At 52.7% G+C, this 24,335-nt stretch overlaps 9 protein-coding genes and 6 non-coding genes across 15 annotated transcripts; 8 read left to right on the top strand and 7 right to left on the bottom strand.

Moving 5' to 3' along the window:
- Positions 1-242: 242 nt before the first annotated feature.
- On the bottom strand, positions 243-2,135 carry BO82DRAFT_280894 (glycosyltransferase domain-containing protein; the record flags this gene model as incomplete). The annotated part of the gene is made up of 2 exons (XM_025631320.1): positions 243-1,880; positions 1,950-2,135. 2 exons carry the CDS (start codon positions 2,133-2,135, stop codon positions 243-245), a joined length of 1,824 nt encoding a protein of 607 aa, XP_025493093.1.
- A 1,344-nt stretch (positions 2,136-3,479) lies between these two features.
- Positions 3,480-4,905, bottom strand: BO82DRAFT_333417 (uncharacterized protein). The gene is made up of 2 exons (XM_025633214.1): positions 4,234-4,905; positions 3,480-4,164 (listed from the first exon to the last, which is right to left on the bottom strand). The coding sequence occupies exons 1-2, from the start codon at positions 4,751-4,753 to the stop codon at positions 3,593-3,595; spliced, it is 1,092 nt and encodes a 363-aa protein (XP_025493094.1). The 5' UTR covers positions 4,754-4,905; the 3' UTR covers positions 3,480-3,592.
- A 186-nt stretch (positions 4,906-5,091) lies between these two features.
- Positions 5,092-6,995, bottom strand: BO82DRAFT_308175 (slipin family protein). Its single transcript, XM_025632305.1, has 4 exons — positions 6,517-6,995; positions 6,327-6,444; positions 5,760-6,252; positions 5,092-5,698 (listed from the first exon to the last, which is right to left on the bottom strand). Exons 1-4 carry the CDS (start codon positions 6,695-6,697, stop codon positions 5,465-5,467), a joined length of 1,026 nt encoding a protein of 341 aa, XP_025493095.1. The 5' UTR covers positions 6,698-6,995; the 3' UTR covers positions 5,092-5,464.
- A 2,228-nt stretch (positions 6,996-9,223) lies between these two features.
- On the top strand, positions 9,224-9,294 carry BO82DRAFT_t140. Its single transcript has one exon. It is a non-coding gene; the product is annotated as a tRNA-Gly (tRNA).
- Positions 9,295-9,410: 116 nt separating this feature from the next.
- On the bottom strand, positions 9,411-10,823 carry BO82DRAFT_308179 (oxidoreductase, short chain dehydrogenase/reductase family superfamily). The gene is made up of 3 exons (XM_025632306.1): positions 9,943-10,823; positions 9,774-9,871; positions 9,411-9,727 (listed from the first exon to the last, which is right to left on the bottom strand). Exons 1-3 carry the CDS (start codon positions 10,547-10,549, stop codon positions 9,659-9,661), a joined length of 774 nt encoding a protein of 257 aa, XP_025493096.1. The 5' UTR covers positions 10,550-10,823; the 3' UTR covers positions 9,411-9,658.
- Positions 10,824-10,873: 50 nt separating this feature from the next.
- On the top strand, positions 10,874-12,800 carry BO82DRAFT_353520 (F-box domain protein). Its single transcript, XM_025634974.1, has 3 exons — positions 10,874-11,439; positions 11,532-12,035; positions 12,100-12,800. Exons 1-3 carry the CDS (start codon positions 11,312-11,314, stop codon positions 12,722-12,724), a joined length of 1,257 nt encoding a protein of 418 aa, XP_025493097.1. The 5' UTR covers positions 10,874-11,311; the 3' UTR covers positions 12,725-12,800.
- A 300-nt stretch (positions 12,801-13,100) lies between these two features.
- On the top strand, positions 13,101-14,715 carry BO82DRAFT_413097 (uncharacterized protein). The gene has a single exon (XM_025639860.1). The coding sequence runs from the start codon at positions 13,194-13,196 to the stop codon at positions 14,577-14,579; it is 1,386 nt and encodes a 461-aa protein (XP_025493098.1). The 5' UTR covers positions 13,101-13,193; the 3' UTR covers positions 14,580-14,715.
- A 3-nt stretch (positions 14,716-14,718) lies between these two features.
- Positions 14,719-17,660, bottom strand: BO82DRAFT_382804 (SulP family inorganic anion transporter). Its single transcript, XM_025637962.1, has 5 exons — positions 17,537-17,660; positions 16,874-17,440; positions 16,184-16,813; positions 15,607-16,123; positions 14,719-15,551 (listed from the first exon to the last, which is right to left on the bottom strand). Exons 2-5 carry the CDS (start codon positions 17,212-17,214, stop codon positions 14,853-14,855), a joined length of 2,187 nt encoding a protein of 728 aa, XP_025493099.1. The 5' UTR covers positions 17,215-17,440; positions 17,537-17,660; the 3' UTR covers positions 14,719-14,852.
- Positions 17,661-17,838: 178 nt separating this feature from the next.
- BO82DRAFT_59016 (translation initiation factor eIF2 subunit alpha) lies at positions 17,839-19,257 on the top strand. The gene is made up of 4 exons (XM_025641361.1): positions 17,839-18,107; positions 18,182-18,344; positions 18,413-18,620; positions 18,683-19,257. The coding sequence occupies exons 1-4, from the start codon at positions 18,030-18,032 to the stop codon at positions 19,158-19,160; spliced, it is 927 nt and encodes a 308-aa protein (XP_025493100.1). The 5' UTR covers positions 17,839-18,029; the 3' UTR covers positions 19,161-19,257.
- Positions 19,258-19,885: 628 nt separating this feature from the next.
- Positions 19,886-22,218, top strand: yvc1 (putative potassium ion channel Yvc1). Its single transcript, XM_025641362.1, has 5 exons — positions 19,886-20,054; positions 20,126-20,453; positions 20,508-21,442; positions 21,490-21,630; positions 21,682-22,218. The coding sequence occupies exons 1-5, from the start codon at positions 19,979-19,981 to the stop codon at positions 22,113-22,115; spliced, it is 1,914 nt and encodes a 637-aa protein (XP_025493101.1). The 5' UTR covers positions 19,886-19,978; the 3' UTR covers positions 22,116-22,218.
- A 178-nt stretch (positions 22,219-22,396) lies between these two features.
- On the bottom strand, positions 22,397-22,469 carry BO82DRAFT_t145. Its single transcript has one exon. It is a non-coding gene; the product is annotated as a tRNA-Lys (tRNA).
- A 31-nt stretch (positions 22,470-22,500) lies between these two features.
- On the bottom strand, positions 22,501-22,573 carry BO82DRAFT_t144. Its single transcript has one exon. It is a non-coding gene; the product is annotated as a tRNA-Lys (tRNA).
- A 911-nt stretch (positions 22,574-23,484) lies between these two features.
- On the top strand, positions 23,485-23,557 carry BO82DRAFT_t141. Its single transcript has one exon. It is a non-coding gene; the product is annotated as a tRNA-Lys (tRNA).
- Positions 23,558-23,881: 324 nt separating this feature from the next.
- BO82DRAFT_t142 lies at positions 23,882-23,954 on the top strand. Its single transcript has one exon. It is a non-coding gene; the product is annotated as a tRNA-Lys (tRNA).
- Positions 23,955-23,985: 31 nt separating this feature from the next.
- BO82DRAFT_t143 lies at positions 23,986-24,058 on the top strand. The gene has a single exon. It is a non-coding gene; the product is annotated as a tRNA-Lys (tRNA).
- The last annotated feature ends 277 nt before the right edge of the window (positions 24,059-24,335 follow it).

Genomic DNA, 24,335 nt, shown 5'->3' on the forward strand with positions numbered 1-24,335 from the left:
GAGCACACAACATAAATCGCTAATTCAAATAAGGAAAGTCCAACACCGTGGGAATATATGCACAGCCATGACTCATGACTGGACTATCGCTGCGCTCCGTGGCGCCAATCGCGTAATATGTGCAACGAGAATCGATATCATCTGGCGACTATATGAGAGCGTCTGCCAGCACCCTTCGCATCTGCCTCTCTGCAAGGCTTGAACCCTCAAAAAACCAGTCTTTGAGATCCAAGAGGAGCGGTCTACCACGGAGTAGACGCCAGGTCCTCTTTGCCCTTGATAACGTTTCCGAATTGGTTGTAGACGGGCTCGTCGGCATCCTCGCCATTCTCCTGGCCAAACGGCCCAAGTTCGTCGTCGAAGACATCCCGATTATAGCTACCGCAAACCTCGCCATAATTAAGCCACTCACCCTTATCAGTCCACAGGCCTCCCTTGCCGCCACGCATGTCCCACCACTCTTGGCCTCCCATCAAGGCAGACTGGGAGGCCTCAAATCCGGAGGCGGTGCGCATGTACTTGCGGAGAAGTGCCCGAGCCCATGGCTGGTACCACATCTCCGACCACCATTTGTCACGAACCGATTTATCCCCGTCGAGGTGTAGCAAAGCCGGGACAGATGCCGAGTGAATGTTTGTCATCAATGGAAGATCACGCCAGGTGTGGTTGCGATAGTTTGGCAGCTTGTCCAGTGTAGCATTCCAAGGGGGATTTGGCCAGTCATCCTTGGTAAATCGGGGCTGAACAAATGGATTGCCGAGTTTAACGGGATCAAGGTCCTCAGGAAGCATGAGACGTCTCTCTCTGGGAACGCCATGCTTCATCTGCACCGCTGAAGTCGTGCTCACGTTGTGATAATGGAGCCATTCAACATCCATCTTAGCGTTTAACATGTTGAAGAACAAACGGGATTCATAGTCAACCCCGATGCCATACTCATAGCGAGTTCCCGCTGTCAGGTGTGGGGGGATGGCCCCGGTGAGATTCGACGCATCCGAGATGCCGATTTGGCGATAGATCCATTCTTTCAGCCTGCTGGCGCTGTTTCTCCGTTCCAGCTCGCGTAGATATTCTTGGCGCCCAAACATCTGGGTCATCGCCAGATAGTCTCCCCGCGAGTTGCGGTGCTGATGGACGTAATTCAATATCTCGGCGTATATAACCCTTAAGTCACCTGCCTGGCCCATGACTGCGCCAGGTTTGAGCCACCGTGGCCGAGTCAAATGTCCTTCTGTGTCGGTCTTCCAACCATAAGCGTCAGGAGGCAAACTCGATTGCGGTACCGTCACGCAACCTGGATCTTGGGACAGACTCGATATGCACGTCTTGCTAGCGGCGAACAAGACTCTTTGAGAGTATTTTTGCAACGTCTGTTTGCCCTCTTTACGAAAGGGCAGGTCCAGAGTTATAGTGCCATATTTGCGTAGCAATTTGTCGTTGGTCTCCCGTAGCAGGTCCTGAAACCGCTGAACCAACACCTCTGCAGGTAACTGGAAGAACACATCCTGCGAGTCGACAAGGAGGACCAGATCATCGTCATTCAGTTGTGTGCTGTATGCGAGATAATTGTATATCCCCGCGATTCTGTCTACCATGGCGGAGTAATCTGTGCTCCCGTCCGAAGTGGACTTTCCGTAGCTGATCAGGGTCGGCGGTGGGTAGTTCAGGATCATCGACGACGTCACGGTGCGACAGAGCGAAGCTGATTTGTGCGACACGGGTATAAGGAGGTGAAAGGACGGCGCCGATCTTCCTAGGCCCAGAGGGGCGGTCTGGTTCTTATTCATGGCATGTCGCCCGCTGAGGAGCATCGGCGTATCTTCAGGGCGTTGTCGCGTCGGAGGGTAGGACGGGTACTTTACCCAGAAGTTGATCGATGGCTAGCAAGCGACTGTAATCAGCTACCGGGTTCATTCTGGAGCAAGATGGTCATTAAGCAATGTACCTACCTCGCTGGATGAGCGCGACCATAGCGTGAGCAAAAAAAAACATGCTGCGATTAGAAAGAAAGTCCTAATGGGACGGGCTCTCAAGCGACGAGGGTGGAGATGCTGCAGCCAAAACGAGGATGCGGACGACCGCATATACTTGTATTGATCGGCCCACTGGCCGTCAAGAATGCCTCGACTTGACATTCTCGCGGTCACTCAGTGCGAAATATGGATGTTCACCAGGGGGTGGTTTGAAGAACCACCGCTCACTAACGGCGATAGGCAATCGGATTACGTTGCCAGTTCGTATCGGTTGGGGCCAGAGCAGCTGGAATCAGCCAATGTTCAGAAGTATAGACCGAGCGATGAACATTCCTGCAGGCGGAACGTGCAACCACTGAGCCAGAACCAGAGTAGGAAGGCAAGCGGGGAGGGAGCAAGATTAAGAGGCAAATCAACAGCAGTCGCAAAGAGCCATGATGGAGCCGGGGAAGAAGGTGGAGATGTGGGACGGCAAGCCAACAGTGAGCACGGCAGTTAAAGGATGATGGTGACCAGCGCAACAACGGGGGAAAGATCCATATGTTAGGAAGTGAACGGAGGAATCGCAAAGAGTCAGAAGGAGGGAGACCCCGAGGCGGAGGCGGCGGACAAGAAAGAAGTAGGTGAAAAAGAGGCAGAAGAGGAAGTCGTCTAGTCGACGACCGGTCGAACAGGTCTAGTCCGAGCAATGTTTAAGTTTAGTTAGTCAATTGAGAAGTGGAAGTGGTGACTTTTACGTTGCCTGCTGGGGGGGGAAGGGGAGACCCGTCAGGGACTGGATAAAGTCGCTCGGGTATTGATTGGCAGTCGCTTCTCTTCTCTGCCCCGGTGGGGGGGGAAGTCCATGAGGAATGATTGTTCAATCCACAGCCAACTTTCTTTTTCTACTCATCTTATTCAAGTACTATCTTATTATTCTAACATAAGCTTGAGATTGTACAAGAATTGGACAGATTACTGTCATCACGAACTCTCCAAGGTTGTCTTTCCACTGAACAATTCAATCTCTAATGAATAACTATCTCTGCACAACATCCAGTCTACTCATCAGGATATCTATCCTAACAACCATTCTCTGGGTGGTGCCGCGTCATCAGCCCTGCGCATCCATGCTCTCGCTGCTTCTCTCTGTCCTCCCGCAGTCTTGGCAGCAGTCGCATATTCGTTTCACATTAGGTGTCCCTCTCTGAGTACGTCGCTCTCTGACGTTTCCCCATGCGTCACTCCACAGATACGGTCTACTATGGGAATAGACGATGAAGCCCTCAACCGAGCTAGTTGGGACTCCAACCTATGGTTCACGGGCAAAGTAGCAGGTGGGCAGCAAATGCGCATGCTGGGGAACTTAAGCCTTTCTCTGCTCGGGACGCTAAGAGCTACCAAGCCTTCGAATGGCGCAAGCCTTGAAGAGGGACCATCCGCCGTCCTATCACACAATCTCCCGTGCAAGCAGCAGCATTCTTACCCCTCCGCTCCCCTCCCCTTCCCAACATGAGGGACAATGGACAGGCATTCATTCCAAGAACTTCCGCACCAGTGACATGCAACAGATCGAGTCGTTAGTGAGAAGCTTTGCTTGCAGGGACGTAATTATGCTAATGATTGTAAAATCCATCATCTCATTCAAGATAGATCTCCTCTCGTAACCGCTGCAAGTTGCGGAAAATACCACCGGCTGGGCCTTCGCTCTCCTGCCGCCGGTGGCCAGCCGACTGTGCTTTAGTAGAAGAGCCAGACGCTTGCTGGGACGAGCCCGCGCGGGTCTGGCTTTCTAGAGCTCTGCGACGATCCTCAACGATTTTTGCCAGGCTGTCCACAACGCGATTCCGAGCCTTCTCCTCAGCAGTCCCCTTCCAGACCAACGCCAACGTCCGCAGCGCCTCGACCCGGCGCGACGCAGCTTCTACCGCCTCCAGACCGCCACCATTGCTCTCCAGAAGCCCCGTCACCTCCGCCCGCAGCTGCCTGGCCACCTCCTGGCCCTTCTCCTCTCGACTCTGATTCTCAGGCCCGGCCTCCGGCGCCGACACCGAGATGAACGACGAAGCCAGGGAGGTCTCCGACGGGGGAACGGGCCACTCCATCGCATCCCCGAAGGTTTGCACGACCTCCTCCAACCGAGCCCGCACCTGATTCAGCATACGTAATTTCGTAATGAACTCCGGATCCTGTATCGTAGCAGCTTCGGTGTCTATTTCCTCGGCCTTGTCATCCACACCCCCCGCTTCGACATCGACAGCTCCGGAGTCATGATCTCGACCCTCCTCCTCCTCCTCCTCCTCCTCCTCCTCCTGGTCCACCTCCTTGCCCGAACTCTCATTCACACCCTCCGGGACATATTTAGCAATATCCCCCCGTAGCGCCTCCGTGAGCGTATCCGACAACGCGATCGTCTCGCCGCGCAGCACCTCCACTTCGTAGGCCAACCGACTGCCGCCCCGCAAGATCTCATCGGTCAGTCGCGTGAGCGTGCTCGAATGCCGGACATTGTGCGCGCTGATATGCGAGAGAACGGACTGGATTTGTGTGGACATCTCGGGCAAATGAACGGAAGAGGAGGATCCCGGCGCCGCGCCTCGGGGATTGCTGCTGCTGCTGCTGCTGTTGTTGCTGTTGGGGATCGACTGCGAAGACGCCAGCGTCAGGGCAGGGAGTGCATTGTTGAGGTATTCGGCGGGATCGAAGGATGGGTCAATGAAGTCCGGGTTCGTGTTCTGCTCGAGGGACGGTCGCGCGCTGGCTGAGGGCGCCGCGGGACTGGAGGTCTTGGAGGGAGCCATTCTGGCTGGACCTTCGCTGGTTATTCCTTTTTCAGTCTGGGATTCTTTGGGTGGCGAGTCTATCGACTGATTATGTGCCTATTTCATCGGTTGGTGACAGGTAGAGAAAAGGTATTGGAGCTGAATAATTGGCTTTGCGAACTGGAGGACAGGGAGCATTGCGGCCCGGGGGGGTTGTCGCCGTTCCCCATACAGATACCTCCGCACTCGGCCGCACACCGCACACCGCCCACGGCAGTATGCACTGTATTTACACCAGTATGGGAAATATATATTGAATAGGTAGCCTTTTGAGGTTCGAGAAACATGGTCCACCATGATGCTACTTTTGATATTTTGAGTAGTAAGTATATCATTGTGGCTAATTGTGATGATAACACCGATAGCGAGCTAGCCTCGATTGGAGCACGTTAATATTAATAGGTCAAGGATTTTAGCAAGGCGATAGCAGAAACTATCAACAAAGAAGGTCAAACGCATTCCGGGAGTATCATAAGCAAAAGCGAAAACGAGGGTGGGTATCGTCATAATCATCCGCGTATGAATGCAAGCTGCAGCATCCACGTGGAAAGCACAATGTAGCAGCAGCAACGCTGTCTTAAAGGACGTCATGGGTAGGGTCCAGTCAGCTCCAACCACGCGACATCTCCATCAAGCTCATCAACCTAAGCATCAACCTCCGCGATATCACAGAAACAACGCAGTGCTGCTCTAGATATCCTCGACCACACGTGCATTCATTGCCTGCTGAAAGCCATCTTCGACTTGTTGTCCATATCGGCTTGGTCCCTCCCCAGCATTCTCTGCTGCTGCAAGCTGCTGCTGCACAGTCTGGTTCATTGCTGGGAGGAAGATGACCTTGCTATTGGCCGTCTTGGCCATGGCCTGCATCGCCTCAAGGTAGCGGATCTGCATAGCAGGAGCCGAGGACAGGATATCGGCGGCCTAAAAGGTTTGAGTTAGTCACGGCGACTTGGATGTAGCGGGAACAGCACTTGGAACATACCTGACGCATAAGCTTGGCCGACTCTACTTCAGCCCGGGCAGCGATAACCTTACTCTCACCGATACGCTTGGACTGCGCAGCCATAGAGAGTGAGTCTTGCAAGTCATTGCTAAAAATGATATCCTTGATGAGCATCGACTCGACTGCGACACCCCATCCGGAGGCCACGTCCTCGATGATCTCCGATGTCGACTGAGCAATTTCTTCACGGCGCTCGATCACATCTTGCAGAACCCGCGCTCCGATCACATGGCGCAAGGTGGTTTGAGTGCGCTCTACGAGCGCTTGTCGGATGTTGGAAATACCGAACGCAGCCTTGTGGGGCGAGACAATCTGATAGTAGATAACGGAGCTCAGGTTCAAATTGACGTTATCCTTGGTCATGCAGCTCTGGCGAGGCACTTCAACAATCTGGATCTTGACGTCGACAGCCGTGAGGTGCTCACTTAGAGGGTTCACCTTGACGAGACCAGGGTCGACGGCGCGTTCGAATCTAAGAGCGCGAAGCATCAGTATGTGCGGTTCAACGAAGGCATGGGAGTACAAAGGAGAGCGAAGGTCACATACCGTCCGAATCTTGTGATCAAGCCGACTTCACCTTGTGCGACCGGCTTGAAGGGGTTTGGGCAACAGAAGCAGCATGGTATGGCACCCAGACACCCGATAAATTCTCCCAGTCCGTGAACTACCCAGAAGGTGCTTTGTTAGACCGGGGATCTAGGAAGAACAGGGATCTTATTTAATCGAGTGCACTCACTGAATCCGGCGTACCAGCCATGCGCATCTGGATTGTCCTCGCTGTGCTGAATTTGCTGAGCGTACTTGGGCTGCAAATCCTCCAGGCGCGCCGGTTGCACGTTGACCAAATTATTGCGTGCCGAAGCCGAGGGGCGGGGGTCCACCGGTTGAACAGGCGCTTTTCCATTGATGTCGGACATGATTGGTATGTGTTTCAGGTTGTATGAGTGACGATGATTTATGCACGACCGTTTGTATACAATAGTCGGATAGCTGTAGTAGTATGATATCTACCAAGCAAGGGGATGTAAGATACCTCAAGATATCTGCAAGGTTAAATTGAGGGATGATCGATGGATGAAATGATGAAGTCAGAAAGGAGGGCCGTGAAGGAGGGGAAGAGATCATTAAATACTAGTACTCGTCGAGCTGGGGTGTGAGTGTAAGTCGTCCGACCATGGGAGGGGCGCGCGCAGCTGTCGGACATTTTACTTTTCGTTTGGTCTCAAAGCTCAAAACAGCCAGGGCTGCCAACGGCTTCTACTAGGTACCGTCATTCATCGATCCTTCCATGTCACTTGCCCGGAGATCAGATGTTCTTTCTCCGCATGAGCTAAGGGGTTATCAGGTTATCAACTATCAAGTGGATCTAAGTTGGCTTCGCCCAGCTGTGGGGTCTGGCCCATTCCTTCCAACTAGGCTACTCGGGGCTGCCGCTTTAGAGGCCCTTGGAGCCCTTGGGGCCCTTGATTCCTCAGGCCGCCTCTTGGCCAACTCAAATCTGATCATGCTGTCGCTCTCATTGGAACAGGGTCCAAGGCTGAGCTCAGAACCCATCCATCATAAGAGCAGCAGAGATTCACGCCTCTCGTCCTTGTCTTCGGAAGTCGGGAGGCTTAGAGCTCCTTGAGGCAGACTTCATGAACCTTTGATACTCTTAGAGTTCCTCAGCTCCCCACATCAATCTTCATCATAGGTCACTGAAAGCCCTCTCTTCACAGCAGACCATCTTGGTTCATGGCCTAGCGTTCAGCCTAGAGACTAGTCCGCAAGAGAACCAATGCGTGCCAATTAAGAAAATGGCCGTCTTATCCGGTCTCAAGTCTCTGAGCCATTCACTAGCCAATATCGATCACCTATTACATCACTTGCTAAAGGCAAAAAGAGCTGGTCAACCATACGGATTCAATCCCTACATCAAAACTGTACACTCAACACATGGACGGGACGATCGGGATGCCCCTATGCAACGTTGGTTGGCTCGACATTCCTCTGCATCGTTGCCCTGGTACCCTGGGATACTGTGCCTCGTTGAGCGGGGCACCCAGATCTTCTGTCATCCTGTCCACGTGAAGGGACCAATACTTCCAGACGTTTTCTAGTCCCTCGACTGGTCATCATTTGGGTAGGTCAATGGGTACGTATCTCCCGTCGCATCTGAGGCTCTGCGGTGCACAGCCCTATTGACTATTGAGTCTTTTGACCGTGGACCCGCCTTGGAGACTAGTGTTGTCAACCTTGGCATACGTTCACTTTCCCCCGAGGAAAAGCGAAGGATCTAGCGCGAAATGCGACGAATGTTCGGCATTGGAAATTGTAAAAGATACGCCCGGCGGGCTGAGCCCGTTGGACAAAGTATATACCGCAGCAAACGAGCTGTTTCAACAACTTATCCTGTGATCTGCTGTGTCACCCGATATGACTTCCCATTGTCTTCTAGTTAAGGATACTGAGTCACTGACTGGTGGAAAGCAAGGCACGGAGCATGGCCCCACTTTTTCCGCCAAGGGATCGGGCGCGACGGGGCTGTGTCATGATCCTTCGTGTGTCGTTGGGCTAAGGTTGAACTACTCAGTGCTGCCCTGTGCCACGAAGAAGTCAAACCCGATTTCCTGATCTGGGGTATGCTCAAACGCGACAAAGGGTGCTTCATGCAGGTCCTACATTGATTTATGGGATGAATAACAACATGATGGAATTAGCGTCATGCTATAATGTGACCCCAAAGGCGGTACAAGGACTGGAATGGATAGTAGCATTGGCTTAGAGAAGAAGTTAAGGTGGCAATCCCACTACAATCGTTGGTACAATCGTTGGCCTCAGGCAATTGTGCTTTGGTTGTGGGTCATACGCATATTTCCGCTGGATCGCATACTGACCGCTGCTAATCTCAATTACTAGAACCAGAAGTTGGTTCCTACCTCAATGATGATCCGGGTCTATTCCAATCCTCGATCAACATGCTCATGGTTTGCGTGACAAACAGAACAGTCGGCACACCTTCTACATCTTTGTCAATTGAATGTTCCTCCTGGAAAGGGGCATATCCCTGCGCTGAGCTCTAGACTTCGAAGCATGAATGCAGACATCGAGCTGGCATGAAGGCGATTCCCGCCTAGACCGAACAATATGTCATTATCGGCTCGGGATGGCATTCCTCATGTGCCTGCAGATCACGGGTCGGAAAACCTGCTTTATGGCTGTGAGTTGAAATGTTATGAATGCCCAGACATGCCAAATCTTCATTCAAGAGACATTATACCGGTGAATATAATTGCAAGGCGACATTGTCGGACCCGTGTTGAGATGCGACAGATGCGACATGGCAACACAAGCACTTAACAGGTTAGCTGGAATTTGTGACCAAGCTGTTAACCACCACTGCTAAACGTCCTTTCCAAAACACAGCCCTATTGATGTACGGCCTGCATTGTATTCAACAATAAGCATCATTGGTCTAGTGGTAGAATTCATCGTTGCCATCGATGAGGCCCGTGTTCGATTCACGGATGATGCAAGACGATTTCTTTTTTCGCTGCTCGATCCCTCTTGACCGACCTCCACTCGGCATTCTTTGGCTCCAGCTCCAGCTGATATACAAGTTATAACTCATGGGAGATCCGATGTATTTTTCCTCTCTATACATACCCAGATTCACCCCTGTCTCGCTAAATGGACCAGAGCTCTATAGGCTAGACCTCCAACTGATCTCAACTGACAGTACTTTCCGATCCTACAACAAGCAATTGATGCCTGGTATCGATGAAATCCTGCACAGAGTATGTCCAGTTGTACCAATCAATAAGCTACTTTCAAACGAGGAACCGGAACCTTCTGGTCACCACAGTACCAGCCCCAGCTTCAACGTGCCAAAAAGCTCTCTACCAGGGCAGTTGGAGTGGTGTCGGCAAGTTGCTACCTAGGACAGGCTCAGCAGTCCCAATGTCCCTGGCCAGGTTAGCTTGGTTCCCAGAATATTCAACAAGGTTACACAAACCTAGGGCCCCGCGGTGCCCAGTATTGTCCGGTCTTGCTGATGTCAAACGTGTCTGTAAATGAAGCGAGCGATTTTGCTGCCTCATCTGGGGTGACAGCTGCAAGGACAAGCGGTCAGTGTGTCCTAAACGAGAAACAAGTGACACATGCAAACGAGTCGACGACCTACCTCCGCCAGCATCCCAGTACTTGTCAAATCCCACACCCTTTGTCATCTCTGTGCGCATAAACCCAGGATGAACTATGCCGACGGCAATTTCTTTGTCTTTGAGATCCAAACTCAGCAGCTTCCCAACCATATTAAGAGCTGCTTTGCTGGCATGGTGGCCATAATTTCCGCCGCCCTCCTTCTCATGACGCAGCGTAATGCTTCCACTCTCGCTACTGACCAGAATTATCTTGCTACCAGCATCCAAGAGTCCGGCTTTGACCAGATGATGGACTAGGAACACAGGCCCAATAGCAGAGGTGGTATACATCTTGACTTGTTTCTCCCAATCGGGATCATCGAATGTCTCGAACCCAAAATAGCCCGCGGAGATGATGACAGTTGAGATCTTGGCGGATGAGGGCAACTGGGAAACCAAACTTTGGCCGACATCAGGCTTGGACACGTCAATGTTCGCGATCCATGAGACGAGAGGCTCGTCTTTTGGCTTCGTAGAATCACGGGTCGTTGCGAAAACTGTCTTCGTGGATTGTCTCCCTGCATACAGAGTCCTGAGGGACGACCCCAAGCCTCTGGTAGCACCGACGATGAGGATATTCTCGGACATAGTTCGTATCGGCAAGACTTGTTGTCTCAGTACAAAGGGCGAAGTTTGAGAGTTCGGGGTCCTGAATTGGATTCTCAGATTCAATGAGTTGTGCAGGGCAAGAATGATGCCCAGCGTGCCCCGCGTTGTCGAAGAAGTGAACAATAGCTGGTGCTGACCCCTGTTCCTAATGACGTAAGTCCGACTCCGGATTGTGACACGGCTGCTTACCCCTCCCCAATCCTTTGATTACCTTTTTATGCACGCATGTCTGAGAAGTTGACATAAAATCATCGCCCCCTTCTCATCTGTCATTAGACAATGTTGTCTCATGGTTAGCCGCCGCTTAAGCGGAATTCTACGCGATTGCAGCGCTTGACTGGTCATCTACTGCACTCAGTCGCCACGAGTAGTGAATCCAGCCCCCAATTAGCAGTCAGTTTCAGACGACCGCATCTGCCTCCGTCTCCTTCTCTCTCCTTCTCTAGTCTCATCTTTCGAACATGATCTCGCCTCTTTTTACCTTCAGACACACCCAGATTCACCTCTCACGGCCTATACACCCCGTGTGCTCCGCTTCTATTCGTGGCCTGCTTTTAAATTAGCAACAATCCTCTCGCTCAGCCCTGCTTAGTCATCGCCCCTCTACCCCCAAAAGGCGCCAGTGGAGAATCCCTTTTAAACGATCGACGAGAGGGATCAGGGCTCTCTATGGTGTCAAGCTGTCTATTCTAAAAGTGCTGAAGTCGGAGCTGGCCTCCTCATGTCTAACGGTACTTGACGATGAGTACATTCCACAATTTTATGCTGCAAGCCAAAAAAGCACGCGCTGCCATCAACAGAGGCAAGAGATCCGACGCCAAGAAGAGCAATTCCTCCAAACCCGGTGCAGTGCCATCTTCCGTGTCGTTGTACGTTGGATCGCCCCTGCTGAAGATTGATGACCGACGCTCAAGCCTCGAGGCGTGCTCGTTACTGACGTGGGTTTTCCCATTGTTGACAGAGTGGACATAGTACCGACCTCGGCCCCCTGGGACCTCCTCCCCGTTGAAATCCAGATCAAGATATTCGCCCACTGCGGCGTCACCGATCTACTACCACTGAAGCTGGTCTGCAAGTCATTCTACCAGCTGCTTACCTCCCAAGAACAATGGATCACGCGCCAGTATCTGCGACAACGCCGCGGCGGAACGCTTCCTTCCCCTATCGACGGCGAGAAAACCTATACTAGAAGTCCGGAGGATGATGTAGTGCTTCTGTCGGACCTGTTCCCTCCGGCGAAAAGTGCCAGGGGGGGCCATATCTACACCTTCAAGTACATCTTCAGTTTGCGCCGTCGGCAGAAGCAATGTTCAAAGTTGAGCTGCTACCTTGCGGATCGTGTCATGGATCGGTTCGTGCACAGTGAGCCAGGCTTCATGAAGTCCGTTTTCTCCTCCAAGGCCGAGCGATATGCTTTTGTGCAGCAGACGGCCGCGCGGTTATGGTTCTACCTCACTCCCCTGATGTGAGTATCGCCCTGCGACTTGTCTCCGATGGTATTCCGCTGACAAATTTTTCTTATCCCCCAGGTACTATGCTCTCTACTTCCTGGAAACCTATGCTCTCGCCAGACGAGAGCAAACCAACATCCTCCTACGAGAATTCGAGGCCGGACGTCTTCCGGTTCCCATCCCCCCTCACATTCGTAAAGTCATGTACCGGGAGCTGCAAGTAAAGATAATCAAGGCACCCCCGTTCACCGACACGGCGACTCTTATCGCCACGCACCACTGCATGCAACTCCTAGTCTCTTACCTGCGGTATACGGTACCACCGGATGAGCCTACGGTGTCGGATGACAGTTGGATCGGGTCACTGCTCACCGTATCCCCATTCTCGCGGATCGTGGAGTATTTCTCTGCAGAGATCGGGGACGGCGGGAGCCAGCGGATGCAGCGAAAGGAGTTTATGCACAATTTCCACAACGATATCACTTTGAACGAGAAGGACGACATCCAGTCCTTGGTGTTCCAGATTTCGCCAAACGTCCACCTCCACGGATCCGTGGAAGACGTCTGGTTCGATGTGGTCGGGGAAGAGCTGGCTTCGAGGCATGCGGCGCCCCATGATGTCGATCGCGTCATGGTCTGGAACGGGCTGCCTGTCTTATTGTCCTGTCGCGAGTGCCGCGTGAGAGAGGGCTGGCATGCGTGAATCTTTCCGTTTTGGGTTTAGCAAGCGCTGCGTTATCCTGCAATTTCTCTGTTTTTTGAGGCAAGGCGTTCCAGCGGGGGGGGGGTGGGGGATTTTGGTGTATGATGGCGGGAGACGAAGCGGGTGTCAACTTTATGACTGCACTGCCGCAGCGTCAATTTGAATTGATAGCATGTTTCGGATTCGGCACAAGACTCCAAATCAGATTATTGACTGTGATATGTTGTGAGAAAGTTAGAATTCTTGGGACTTAATTAATTCTTGGCAGACGCGGGCTCGTTCCCCGGAGAAATTAAGGTTAACTTAACGGCCGCTGGAGAGAGCTTCCCTGCCAAGAGATGTTTTCTTCCGAACTGACATCGACCAAGTCCGCGGCGCGACATGTGAAACTCTCCTCCGCTCCCCTTCCTCCCTCTCCTTCGACCATAACAATAACAAAAAATAGTACCTATCACAATTCAAAGCAACAATGGCCCAACTGAGCCTTCTCAACACAACCTGGACGTTACACCGACTCTCTCCGCTCCACCATGGCAAAGAATTCCCCTCCCTCCTCGACAACAACGACGCCCTGAAGACCTACGCAGCCCGTCTTTGCGACCACCTCACCGGCACCTCCTCCGTCTCAGGCGCAACCTTCCAAATAGGCGGCGGCGGCGGTGCCTCCGACGAGACAGACCCGTCATCTGCTTCCAAAACCGGCGCCTTACTCTCCTGCACCTGGGAACCCATCCCCACACTCTCCCTGTCCGGCCATACCACGACCACCGCCACCATATCCAACGCGGACCCCTCACCCTCGCCCTCGCCCTCCTTCCCCTCCACAAACACCATCACAACAAACAACAACAACAACAACAACAACAACAACACCAACCGCCCAACCGCCCAACGCCCCCGCGGCCGCCCGCGCCGCCCAGCAACCACCCCCGGCACCCCCGGCGCCGGCATCCTAATCACGCTGACCTACGAAACCCAAACCTACCGCGCGGCCCTCCTCACGCCCTCCGCCGTATCCTCCACCACCACCTCCACCTTCCCAGAAACAACAACCTCTCCGTCAAGCGCCAGCGCCGCACCGCAACGAACCCTCCGCTCGCACGCCCACACCCAAACCACCCATCTCCCGCTCCTCCTCACCAGGCTCCCCGCCCTGCTCCGCCAGACACTCTTGGGGTTCTTGTCCACGACGTTCGACACGTACGCCGCGGGCTTGACGCTCCCGTCTGGGTTTTTGGGGAGGTCGTTGGAGGGGTATCTCTCCTGCCTTGTGGGGGAGGTTCGCAGAGCGGGTGCTGGGGTTTCCGGAGAAGAGGTCGTCGGGGCGGTGGTTCGGGATGTGCACATCATGTTGGGGTTTCAGGGGCCCGTGGCGCCGGGGTTGCGCGGGCTGGATGTTTGTGTGCCGCGCGGGGTGGTGGGGGGGTTGGTTGCGGGGGGTTTTGCGGATCAGCTAGGGGGTGAGGATGGTGGTGGTGGGGATGTGTTGGGGAAGATCGCGGGGTATTTGGATACGCATTTGGCGATGAGGGTGGATTTGAAAGAGGGGAAGGGTCTTGGGGGTAGGGATGTAGTGAGTGTGACGAGGGTCAGTTGTGGGGGGTTTATGTTGGGCGCGGATGGGAAGATGAAGTTGGTCGGGGTTGTCGGTGCTGGTGCTGGTGCTGGTGCTGGGCAGGTGGGTGCTGAGGATGATGAGGAGGCAGACGAGGAGGAGAGGGGGGTCCCTCCCGTTGCTGCTGGTGCTACTGCGTTGAGTCTTAAGGATCGAGTTGCCTTGCGCGCCGCGGAGATGCTGCTTCTAGATGTGGTACGGAGGGCAGCCGGGGGGGAGGGTGAGAGTCAGGGGTCTTGAAGGCTGAATGAAGCATGCGACCAGCCGTGACTTCTCCTTACGCAGGAAACAACCAGGTAAGCTCTAATCAAATTACCAAGGGTTGGAGCTCTGAGGCTCCCATCGCTATCAGCAAATCTAACGGAGGCTATAAACAGCCAAAAAAAAAAAAAAAAAAGGTCAAGCGATATATCGGAAACACGTGTCACGTCTATACATGCCGTTGATCTGGGGGGGGACCAAACGCGAACAAACCTCCTAGAGGCGAACTTGGCTCGCCTTGCGACGAGGGGCTCAAGGCTCCAATGGTCCACCCTCAGCTTCGGCAAGTCTCAGTGCTTCGTCAACACTGTGCACAAAGTATTGCATGCCGCCGCAGCGGTCGACGATGCCGCTCCTTTCGAACATGCGGAAGACATTGCGATTGGGAAGACGGCAGAAGAACACTCTCACTCCGAGGTTGAGATACTCATTCACAATCTCGGAGAGAACCTGCGTCCCGGAGCCGTCGATGCTAGTGACCCCGTGCACGTCGAAGATGATGTTCTTGTTATGCTCGGGAGGCCGTGAGCGCGGGAGAGAAGGGTGCGCTTGGTTGGTGCCGTAGAACTCGAGCCGGCGCAGACGATTCTTCAGGTCGCCGGTGTTGGCGAACGTGAGAGGCTCCGGGATTTTGACGATAAGCGCACCCTCGATGAGCTCCACATTCTCCCCATGGAGCTCGGCGTTGTCGAATCGATCACTGGTACCGGCGACCTTACCAAGAATCTGAATTCGAGGCTGGGTCGAGTGGCGAATCAGGATCAGAATAGACAATCCGATTCCGAGAGCAATGCCCAGTTCCAGGGAGTAAAAGATTGTCGAGCCGAAGATAAGAATCATCAATGTGAGCTCTGTCCAGCCACGCAGGCGAATGAAGAAAGCCACATCATGAGGACACTCCTCTATTAGACTGTATGCCACCACTGAGATTGTAGAGGAAAGCACGGCTTTCTGGAATATGCCGTCAGTTGGTAATCAAGTGGTGTAAGTGTAGGGACCAACTCACCGGTAAATAGTACAGGTAAGGCAGGATCACCTTAATACAAACGGCGGTGATGATGCTCAGAAAGATACTGCTCATCGGAGATCGCGCCCCTGTGGAAGCATTCAACTTGCTTCTCCCGTAACCACCGAATGCAGGAAGCGCCATGAAACAGCCACCAACAACATTGGCAACGCCTAGCGCCACCATTTCTCTGTTGGCGCTCACGGGCATGCCCTGCACTCCATCTCGTTTCTCGCCCAGCCCTTTGGCAGCAACGGAGGACTCAAAGAAGCCAAGCAATGCAATGACAAAGGAAGTACTCAAGGCTGTCCGTACATGCTTCATATGCTGGAATTGGAAAGGCCAGTTGAATGCAAAGATCCCATTGCCTGTCTCCTGGACGGGCCCAAGGATTTCAAGCCCCTTCTCATACCAGCCGAGATGCCAGGTAAGAACTGCTGACAAGATGACAACGATAATCCGGTCGGGGAAGTAGACAACCTGAGGGAACCGTGGCTCCAAAAATTTCTTGAGTGTTCTGCGTGATGCGCATGTCAGAGACTCAACCATTCCATGGGGGCGGGTGGAAATCACGTACCTGAAAAGCATGATTATCGTGAAGCTGGTAAAGGAGACTGCAGCTGTCAGACCATGGCAGCTCTTGATATTCCTGAGCAGGAAGACGAGCTTCTCTGCTGTACTTCCATGACTGACGCCCGCATCCCTCGCCAGATCAGCTAAGCCCACTTCTGGGATGAGCTGGTCGACAAAGATGACACAGCCAATTGCGGTGATGAAACCTCTGAGAAACGGTCGGCTCAAGACGTTGTCAAGGAAGCCTAACCGGGTCAATCCAGCAACCAGTATCATTGAGCCTGCCATGGCAGTTGCGACACCGACAACCATGGCGCTCGCAGCTTCGTCGTCCTCTCGTGACAGTCCCTGCGAGACACTCGTTTTGACAATGGTACCTGTCAACAGAGACCCAGCCGCTTCTGGGCCGAGAAGCAACAAGGGGCTACTTCCAAGGATCGCGTAGATAAAAGGTTGGAACACGAAAGAGTAGAGTCCGTTGATCGCGGGCGCATGAGCAAGATTCGAGGCCAAAGAAAGGGCCATTGGGATATAGATCGATGCGATTGTCAAGGCGGAGATAAGATCGCCGCGCAGGAACGACCACCGATATTGAGGTATCCAGTTAAAGAACGGGATGTAGTATGAGATATACCTGGAGGTTGTTGTCATCAGCATTTGAGGCCCGTTAGATCGACTCGAGGTCCAAACATACAGAGACCTGGGGCTTTTCGCAGGCCAGGCTGCCGTTGACCCTGTCCTGGGCATATTCTCGGGCCCCTGAACAAAACCTGGCCCAGGAGTACCATCCTCATATTCCTCACTACCTGGTCTTGGTGAGAATGTACCGTGGTTGCAGGCATCTCTCAGACCACATGCAGGGTCGTCACCATCGTAGGATTTCAGCAAACGGGTTCTATCGCTGGGTTCTCGGGGCACGATGGTCCGTTCTGCGTGGGAGGCATCAGAGCTACTTTGCGGAAATCCTTGGAAAAGTCCCACGATCTGGTCCCGCAAAGAGCGGTGTTGTCGGAGATGCTCGTTTGTCTCCGGCATAGTGTCGCGGGGAAGATCCACCGAGTCACCAAATATATCTGGAATGCGACAGTCTAGAGGAGTGCGTTATACGCCATATGCGGCAGATGTGGTGGAAACTAAATAGATAGCAAAAATATTTCCAAAGAATGAAGCGACCAAGACAGCACAACTAAGAGATGGACTGTCCAGGGCAAAGCAGCGAGTCAAAAAGCGCGAAAATCCGTAGCGCAGGGCGCGGTGGCTACTGCTAAGAGAGTTAGCGGGATCGTCAGCAGATAGGCGGAGCGAGCGAGTCAAGCTATAGGATAGGATAGGATAGACATTGGACGAAGTCACATACCAAAAGACCGATGGAGCAGAAGAGAAAAGAAAATCGGTGCCGAGCAACGTGTCTGAAGCTGGACCTACCTTCCAATCTCTTTCACCCCGCCACCACACGCATGCAAGAGAGTGAAGAGGCAAAGAAAGGTAATGTTGAAAGGTTGGGGATGAAGTAATGCCTGCCTGCCTGCTCCCCGTTCGGCCAGGCGATAACAACCTGCTATCGGGGGGGTTCTGCCGAGCGGTGAAGGTCGCCAGCACGGCACGTGATGACTCAGCCAAGCGCGAGGCCCAAATGTGGGTTTTTCGAAATGTGCTTCTGTGATCCCGATTAAGTGGCAAGCCTCATTACCCCATCTCGCAAACACCTTCGCTCCCCTTTCGGTGGTTCTTCCGGCAATATCGACTTGAGACCGTCCAGTCTCGGTTTATCCCATTGTCTCTCGGCCCCCAGTCCGACCTTTCAACCCCGCTCAAAGCTCTGCCTAGCACAAGGCGCAACCCCGCCGAAAATGTCGTTGACAAATTCCCGTTTTTACGAGGAGAAGTACCCGGAGGTGGACAGCTATGTCATGGTCAATGTGAAGCAGGTACGCATCTGCTGGAACTGGGAGAAGTGAGGGCAGGAAACACTGGCTGACAGTCGCGGTTCTGCAATGCTTAGATCGCCGAAATGGGCGCATACGTGAAGCTGCTGGAATATGACAACATCGACGGCATGATCCTGCTCTCCGAACTGTCGCGCAGACGTATCCGCAGTATCCAGAAGCTCATCCGTATTGGCCGTAACGAGGTCGTCATTGTGCTCCGTGTGGACAAGGAGAAGGGTAAGGGCAACTGATCTGATCGTCATTGACCTGGAGCCCGCTGACATCTCTTTGTTCCCCGTCATCAGGTTATATTGATCTGTCCAAGCGTCGTGTTTCCCCTGAGGATGTTATCAAGTGTGAGGAGAGATATAACAAGAGCAAGGCTGTGCACTCCATCATGCGCCATGTCGCCGAGGCCACCCAGACCCCTCTTGAGACCCTATACCAGCAGATCGGATGGCCCTTGAACCGCAAATACGGCCACTCCCACGATGCTTTCAAGATCTCCATCACGTAAGGCTGCACTAGCGGGCAACAATGCCATTGATGGGTCGTGTAACTTATGGTTATCTTAGGAACCCCGATGTGTGGAACGACGTCGAATTCCCCAGCGAAGCCGTCAAGAAGGAGTTGACGCATTATATCAGCAAGAGACTTACCCCTCACCCCACCAAGGTCCGTGCCGATATCGAGGTTACCTGCTTCGGCTACGATGGTATCGATGCCGTCAAGGAGGCCCTGCGCACTGCCGAGGCCAACAACAACGCCGAAAGCCAGATCAAGGTCAAGCTGGTCGCCCCTCCTTTGTACGTCTTGACCAGCCAGTGCTTGGACAAGGCTATTGGTATCCAGCAGCTCGAAGAGGCCATTCAACGGATTGAGGCCAAGATCAAGGAGTCCGGTGGTGCCTGCACAGTTAAGATGGCTCCCAAGGCTGTTACCGAGCACGACGATGCTGCCCTCCAGGAGCTCATGGAGAAGCGTGAGCGTGAGGTCATGTTGGTCAGCGGTGATGAGGATGACTCCGAGAGCGATGAGGGCAACCTTGAGTAAATTGCGCATGGGTATGCCGACTGATACCGTCTGGTGGTCTACGGGCTTGCTCAAATGATGATGAACGGTGGAGGATACAACAGTTCGTCTAACGAACTTTGATTAAATCAGTATCGAGTATCAGAGGACATGGTTGAGCACGATGGACAGGGATCGGAAAAGTTCAATAGAGTTTTTGGACGTGACACGATTTTATGAGACGGAGGTACGGTTTGACGCGCGACGGGGCGAATCGAGATCATCGGCGATGGTCGAGACCATATGAGGAACGAGGGCAACCTTCGGTCTCATGTGTTGAGAAGCCAGTAGCTGCTGGTTATCCCTCTGGTGGTGACTGGCCTCCGACCGAGAGGAGCTTCGCAGATTCTGGTGTACATAAGCTTCTTTGATCTACGATTTCACGCCAGTGGCCATGTTAGACACTGACTCAAATCCCCTTTTCTGCTGTTCTTTCATTGACTATTATGATATCTATACGCCTGATGAGGTCGTTGTTACCAGGTGTGGGAGTTGGGAGTGGGAGGATAATTCTTCCAGCCACGCTTGCCGTAGCTAGGTTTTGATTCCACGTGGGCAGTGAGTTAGTGGCTTTGATGCAGTACCATAAAACTGAAGGTCGTTGAGGACAGTAAATTGGTGGGGCAGGCGGGATGCTCGACTTGTTTGGACCTAGACTAGACGCCGTTTTGGGTATACCGTCTACCCAACATGGATCATCACCGTTCGTTCGTTCAGCTTGTCCTCCCGAATTCCTGACTTTTCCCATGCAACCCAGTCTTCTCTCAACCAGTTCGACCTTTCGGATTCTACAGTAGAACATGGGTCATTGGCGAGATATTTTTACCACTGACCCTGTGCGGACCCGACACCGTCGGCATATGGAGCGACACCGTCGTACGTCATGTCATTGTGCAACCCAGCGTGGAATACGAGCTGGAAGTCGGGCAAGCTAATGGCCATGGTAGTGCTTCCCACCTTCACCGACGATGAGGTCTCTGCTACGCGTCCCTCTAAGGAAGTGACCAGGATCGCGCTTCGACTTAAATACCAGATCGAGCAGGTGATCTCATGTGAGGTCGACGAGGATGCTCTCACCGCTCCCAACAGTCGGATTATCACCAAGAACGTCATTCAGACCGCTTGTCAGGCGGGTGGCGATGACTTACGGGCTTGTGTCCCCTTCTGCCTGCTAGTCTGCTTACGTTGGTTCAAGACCCAGGCTCTGGAAGAGCTCTGGGATTCGGACCTGCATGAACGTCGAGCTCTTGCATGTGAAGTCATCGCGAAGCGCATGTAGGGTTATCCTGATCTCGCGAAACGCGGACTGACTAAACTGATTGTTTCCAGAATTGAGAACGAAGAAGATCAAGATGCCCTCCTTGCGCAGGTCTTGCTGAAACGGTACTCGGTCTTCCTCGATGGCGAGGAGACCGTGCCAGCCAATGTCATCGAGCGCGCGGTTGATCTCCATGCCCTCAGGGTGATTGGGTCTTCTGGATACCAGAAGTGTATCCGCTATCTCTGGAACGGTTGGTTCTGCCAGCAGGAGGGTAATCCGACCAACTTCGTGCCCTACCAGGAGAGGGACAATACTAGTTTCAAGGTTCATTTCCATCCGGATCGCATGCGGACACCTCTTTACCAAAATGTTTGTCAGATTTTCTTTTCTCTGGTGTATCTCGGTCTATATACCCAGGTCATCAACACAGTTAATCCCTCTGGTGATTTAGATGTGGTCGAGGGTGTTCTCTATGTCATGACCCTCGCATTCATTTGTGATGAGATCGCCAAGGTCTGGAAGGTCGGTTGGCATTACATCGATTTCTGGAACGCTTTCAATTCTACCCTCTATTCTCTGTTGGTGGTTTCCTTCGTTCTGCGAGTTGTGGCTCTGGCTCATTCCCCGTCGGTGCATGATGCCGAACGGCAGAAGTTCAATGAGCTCAGTTACAACTTTCTAGCCTTCGCAGGACCCATGTTCTGGATGCGCATGATGCTCTATCTTGACTCGTTCCGGTTCTTCGGTGCTATGTTTGTGGTGCTACGGGTCATGATGAAAGAGAGCTTGATATTTTTTGCTCTTCTCTTTGTCGTGCTGGCAGGTTTCTTCCAGGCTTTCATCGGTATGGCTCAGGTGGACAATGACATACCGATCACGAGAAGCATCATCCAGGGGATGGCGAACAGTATCATGCAGAGTCCGGAGTTCGGCACTTTTGAAGACTTTGCTTTTCCTTTTGGCATCATTCTCTACTACCTTTTCAACTTCGTGGTGATGACGAGTGAGTATCCCGCTCTCTGCTGCGCTATGGTGACTAACTATTGCTAGTCCTGCTGAATATCCTCATTGCATTGTACAACAGTGCCTATGAGGACATCTCTGGAAATGCCATTGATGAATACATGGCCGCCTTTGCGCTGAAGACCATGCAATTTGTCCGAGCTCCTGACGAAAACGTGTTTATACCTCGTAAGTTCTGTTGCTCTGAGATTTGAGCTGGTGCTAACAAATACCATGAAGCCTTCAACTTGCTGGAGATTATCTTTCTAGTTCTCCCCTTCGAGTGGTGGTTGCCGCGGCAGTACTATGCCAAGTTGAACGACGTGATCATGGGGATTATCTACTCGCCTATTCTGCTGATTACTGCATTCCTCGAGGTCCGGGACGCGAGACGGATAAGATGGAACCGGCGCCGTGGGGAAGAGGATGACGATAGTGTCCAGGAGTGGGAGCATGCCGCTGAGGAGGTGGACTTTGAAATCGACGATGCCTGGAAGCAGTCCGTCCATGAAACTGCGCCGAACCTCCACGTGGACAGTACCACGGCTGAGCTCGTACAGTTGAAGGAGCAGGTGATGGCTTTGACTGAGACCGTGCGGCAATTGATGGAGGAGAAGGCTAGACGGGGCTTGATGATTGGAGAGTCGAGCTCGACAATGCTGGACGAAGATTAGGGTTTACTTGACAGGAGGAAATATTGCTTATTGTCTGTCGCCTTGGGGTATTGCTTTGCAACTTGTAAGATGGGCAATGTAAAGACACACTTGACAATTGCGGGTCCTTTCTTTGGGGTTCCGGTTTGTGGTGAAGGCGTGTCTTGAGCACGGTGCGAACCACTCGTTGGATTCTCAGTCCGAATACAGGCCGGTTGGTTGAATTATTATGCTTGATTGAGGCAGGAGTCAACCACTACATTCCAACAGGCAAAAAAAAAAAAATCAAAAGAAAAAGTTAAAGCCCAACGCGGGGGTTGAACCCGCAACCTTGAGATTAAGAGTCTCACGCTCTGCCGATTGAGCTAGCCCGGCTGGGGTGAAGGAAGAAAGAATCGGATTCTATAGCCGAACGCGGGGGTTGAACCCGCAACCTTGAGATTAAGAGTCTCACGCTCTGCCGATTGAGCTAGCCGGGCTGACTTGTTGAAAGCGGTGGTAGCATTGGCTAGATATCCAAACATGACACTAGTCATGCACGCCACCAAATCGGGCTTAATGCTACTATCACAAGTGGCCTTCGTATGGAAGACGGTGAGATATGAGTAAACACTGCCTTCTCTCCTCAAGCATACTCGTTCGACTATTTAACCCAGTGTGTCGGTTGGCTATTCTTGGTCCCTTCGGAAATGATTGCGCCATTCCGTCTCATCCTCGATTTCGGCATTTCCCCGTCATCCCTTTTTGGGCAAGATATATCTATGTATATGCACCCGGGTTGGCCCATTCAATGGCCGCTAAATCGAAACGTGGCCTACACCAACTACATATAACAAGCACGAACAAAGCCCAACCCCCCACAGATGTCACCTCATACACCAGAGTCACGCAGCGCAACAAGACAGACGCACAATAACAACCGATCACAAGGCTGTCTGGTTCATACAAGCTAAATCAAGCCCAACAAGTCATTGTCGATGCTGCGCTCGTCATACCAACCACTACACCCCCCCAGACAAGATACTGCAAGTACCACAGCCGCTTACGAATGAGAAGCCAGTCAAACACCCGTTCAGCATGGCCGATGTGCCTACTCTACTAAGTACATCCCTCAGACCCCAATCGAGCCGCTCCCACGGTTGCCCCCCGAGCAATCACCTGTTCGCTAGCCCAGCAATGACGCACAGCCAGTCGACCAGGTAAGGCACAGACACCGACTGAGATGCCCCAAATCTACAGTCACAATGATTCATGTAGCGTGGGTCACATCCGCTGATATTGCAATGAATCACAGTGCCACCAACACACCGGGTCTGAGCATGGTAGCAAAGCTACATACTTTACTGAGCGGAATCTGAAGCTACCCACTGCTTTAGTCCTCAACAATTCAGCCCGGCTAGCTCAATCGGCAGAGCGTGAGACTCTTAATCTCAAGGTTGCGGGTTCAACCCCCGCGTTGGGCTTTACTTTTTGGTCGATTCCCAGATTCTCTACCATTTTTTTTATCTCTTTATTTCTCTCACCCGAAACACCGCAAGCCTGGCATGACAATTCACGTGGTTGATGCCGACTAAAAAGTGGCAAAATATCCACCATGTGAGGTAGGTGGTGCATCCTACTCTGCTCATGGAGGACAGTGCTATCCGGAGCGTACCTCACACGGTAGAGTTATACGGTAGAGCCGGCTCTCGGCTCTCGTGCTTTTCAGCACCACCAGTATTTTCGATCGCCTTGAAGCTAACGACAGCCGACATAAAGCCAAAATGCTTGGAGATCTTCAACAACCAGCCCGGCTAGCTCAATCGGCAGAGCGTGAGACTCTTAATCTCAAGGTTGCGGGTTCAACCCCCGCGTTCGGCTATAGAATCCGATTCTTTCTTCCTTCACCCCAGCCGGGCTAGCTCAATCGGCAGAGCGTGAGACTCTTAATCTCAAGGTTGCGGGTTCAACCCCCGCGTTGGGCTTCACTTTTTGCTCCTCGCCATTCCCAACTTCCAGTTGACTTGCCATGGAGATGGGAATATCCTTTTTTTGCCCTCCCATTTTATTTGTTGATGATCAATTGAGTTTCCCAGTGGAAGGCGGAACTCTCTTATCCTGCTGCCCATGGTCCGGACGAAGCCGCCGAACCCTCGATTCTAGCTCATATGACGAATTCATGGTCTCCTTCAGGTACGGTGCATTTCTCACAGACAACCCTGTACATGCGCTCATCAAGCATAGAAGTACTATGTAATACGT

This window comes from Aspergillus uvarum, assembly GCF_003184745.1.
Source record: "Aspergillus uvarum CBS 121591 unplaced genomic scaffold BO82scaffold_20, whole genome shotgun sequence".
NCBI lineage: Eukaryota > Fungi > Ascomycota > Eurotiomycetes > Eurotiales > Aspergillaceae > Aspergillus > Aspergillus uvarum.

Coding starts and splice junctions, on each gene's coding strand:
- BO82DRAFT_333417 (XM_025633214.1), bottom strand. CDS start 4,753: ATGGCTCCCTCCAAGACCTCCAGTCCCGCGGCGCCCTCAGCCAGCGCG. Junction 4,165..4,233: donor GGAGGAGGAGGAGGAGGAGG/GTCGAGATCATG, acceptor CCGAGGAAATAG/ACACCGAAGCTGCTACGATA.
- BO82DRAFT_353520 (XM_025634974.1), top strand. CDS start 11,312: ATGAGTACATTCCACAATTTTATGCTGCAAGCCAAAAAAGCACGCGCT. Junction 11,440..11,531: donor GTGCCATCTTCCGTGTCGTT/GTACGTTGGATC, acceptor CATTGTTGACAG/AGTGGACATAGTACCGACCT. Junction 12,036..12,099: donor TTCTACCTCACTCCCCTGAT/GTGAGTATCGCC, acceptor CTTATCCCCCAG/GTACTATGCTCTCTACTTCC.
- BO82DRAFT_413097 (XM_025639860.1), top strand. CDS start 13,194: ATGGCCCAACTGAGCCTTCTCAACACAACCTGGACGTTACACCGACTC.
- BO82DRAFT_59016 (XM_025641361.1), top strand. CDS start 18,030: ATGTCGTTGACAAATTCCCGTTTTTACGAGGAGAAGTACCCGGAGGTG. Junction 18,108..18,181: donor TCATGGTCAATGTGAAGCAG/GTACGCATCTGC, acceptor TGCAATGCTTAG/ATCGCCGAAATGGGCGCATA. Junction 18,345..18,412: donor CCGTGTGGACAAGGAGAAGG/GTAAGGGCAACT, acceptor CCCCGTCATCAG/GTTATATTGATCTGTCCAAG.
- yvc1 (XM_025641362.1), top strand. CDS start 19,979: ATGGGTCATTGGCGAGATATTTTTACCACTGACCCTGTGCGGACCCGA. Junction 20,055..20,125: donor GCATATGGAGCGACACCGTC/GTACGTCATGTC, acceptor TGGCCATGGTAG/TGCTTCCCACCTTCACCGAC. Junction 21,443..21,489: donor CAACTTCGTGGTGATGACGA/GTGAGTATCCCG, acceptor AACTATTGCTAG/TCCTGCTGAATATCCTCATT.
- BO82DRAFT_308175 (XM_025632305.1), bottom strand. CDS start 6,697: ATGTCCGACATCAATGGAAAAGCGCCTGTTCAACCGGTGGACCCCCGC. Junction 6,253..6,326: donor TTGATCACAAGATTCGGACG/GTATGTGACCTT, acceptor TCGCGCTCTTAG/ATTCGAACGCGCCGTCGACC. Junction 5,699..5,759: donor CGGCCAAGCTTATGCGTCAG/GTATGTTCCAAG, acceptor CAAACCTTTTAG/GCCGCCGATATCCTGTCCTC.
- BO82DRAFT_382804 (XM_025637962.1), bottom strand. CDS start 17,214: ATGCCGGAGACAAACGAGCATCTCCGACAACACCGCTCTTTGCGGGAC. Junction 16,814..16,873: donor GCGAAAAGCCCCAGGTCTCT/GTATGTTTGGAC, acceptor AACAACCTCCAG/GTATATCTCATACTACATCC. Junction 15,552..15,606: donor CTTACCTGTACTATTTACCG/GTGAGTTGGTCC, acceptor GGCATATTCCAG/AAAGCCGTGCTTTCCTCTAC.
- BO82DRAFT_308179 (XM_025632306.1), bottom strand. CDS start 10,549: ATGTCCGAGAATATCCTCATCGTCGGTGCTACCAGAGGCTTGGGGTCG. Junction 9,872..9,942: donor GTACTGGGATGCTGGCGGAG/GTAGGTCGTCGA, acceptor TTGTCCTTGCAG/CTGTCACCCCAGATGAGGCA. Junction 9,728..9,773: donor GGGCACCGCGGGGCCCTAGG/TTTGTGTAACCT, acceptor GCTAACCTGGCC/AGGGACATTGGGACTGCTGA.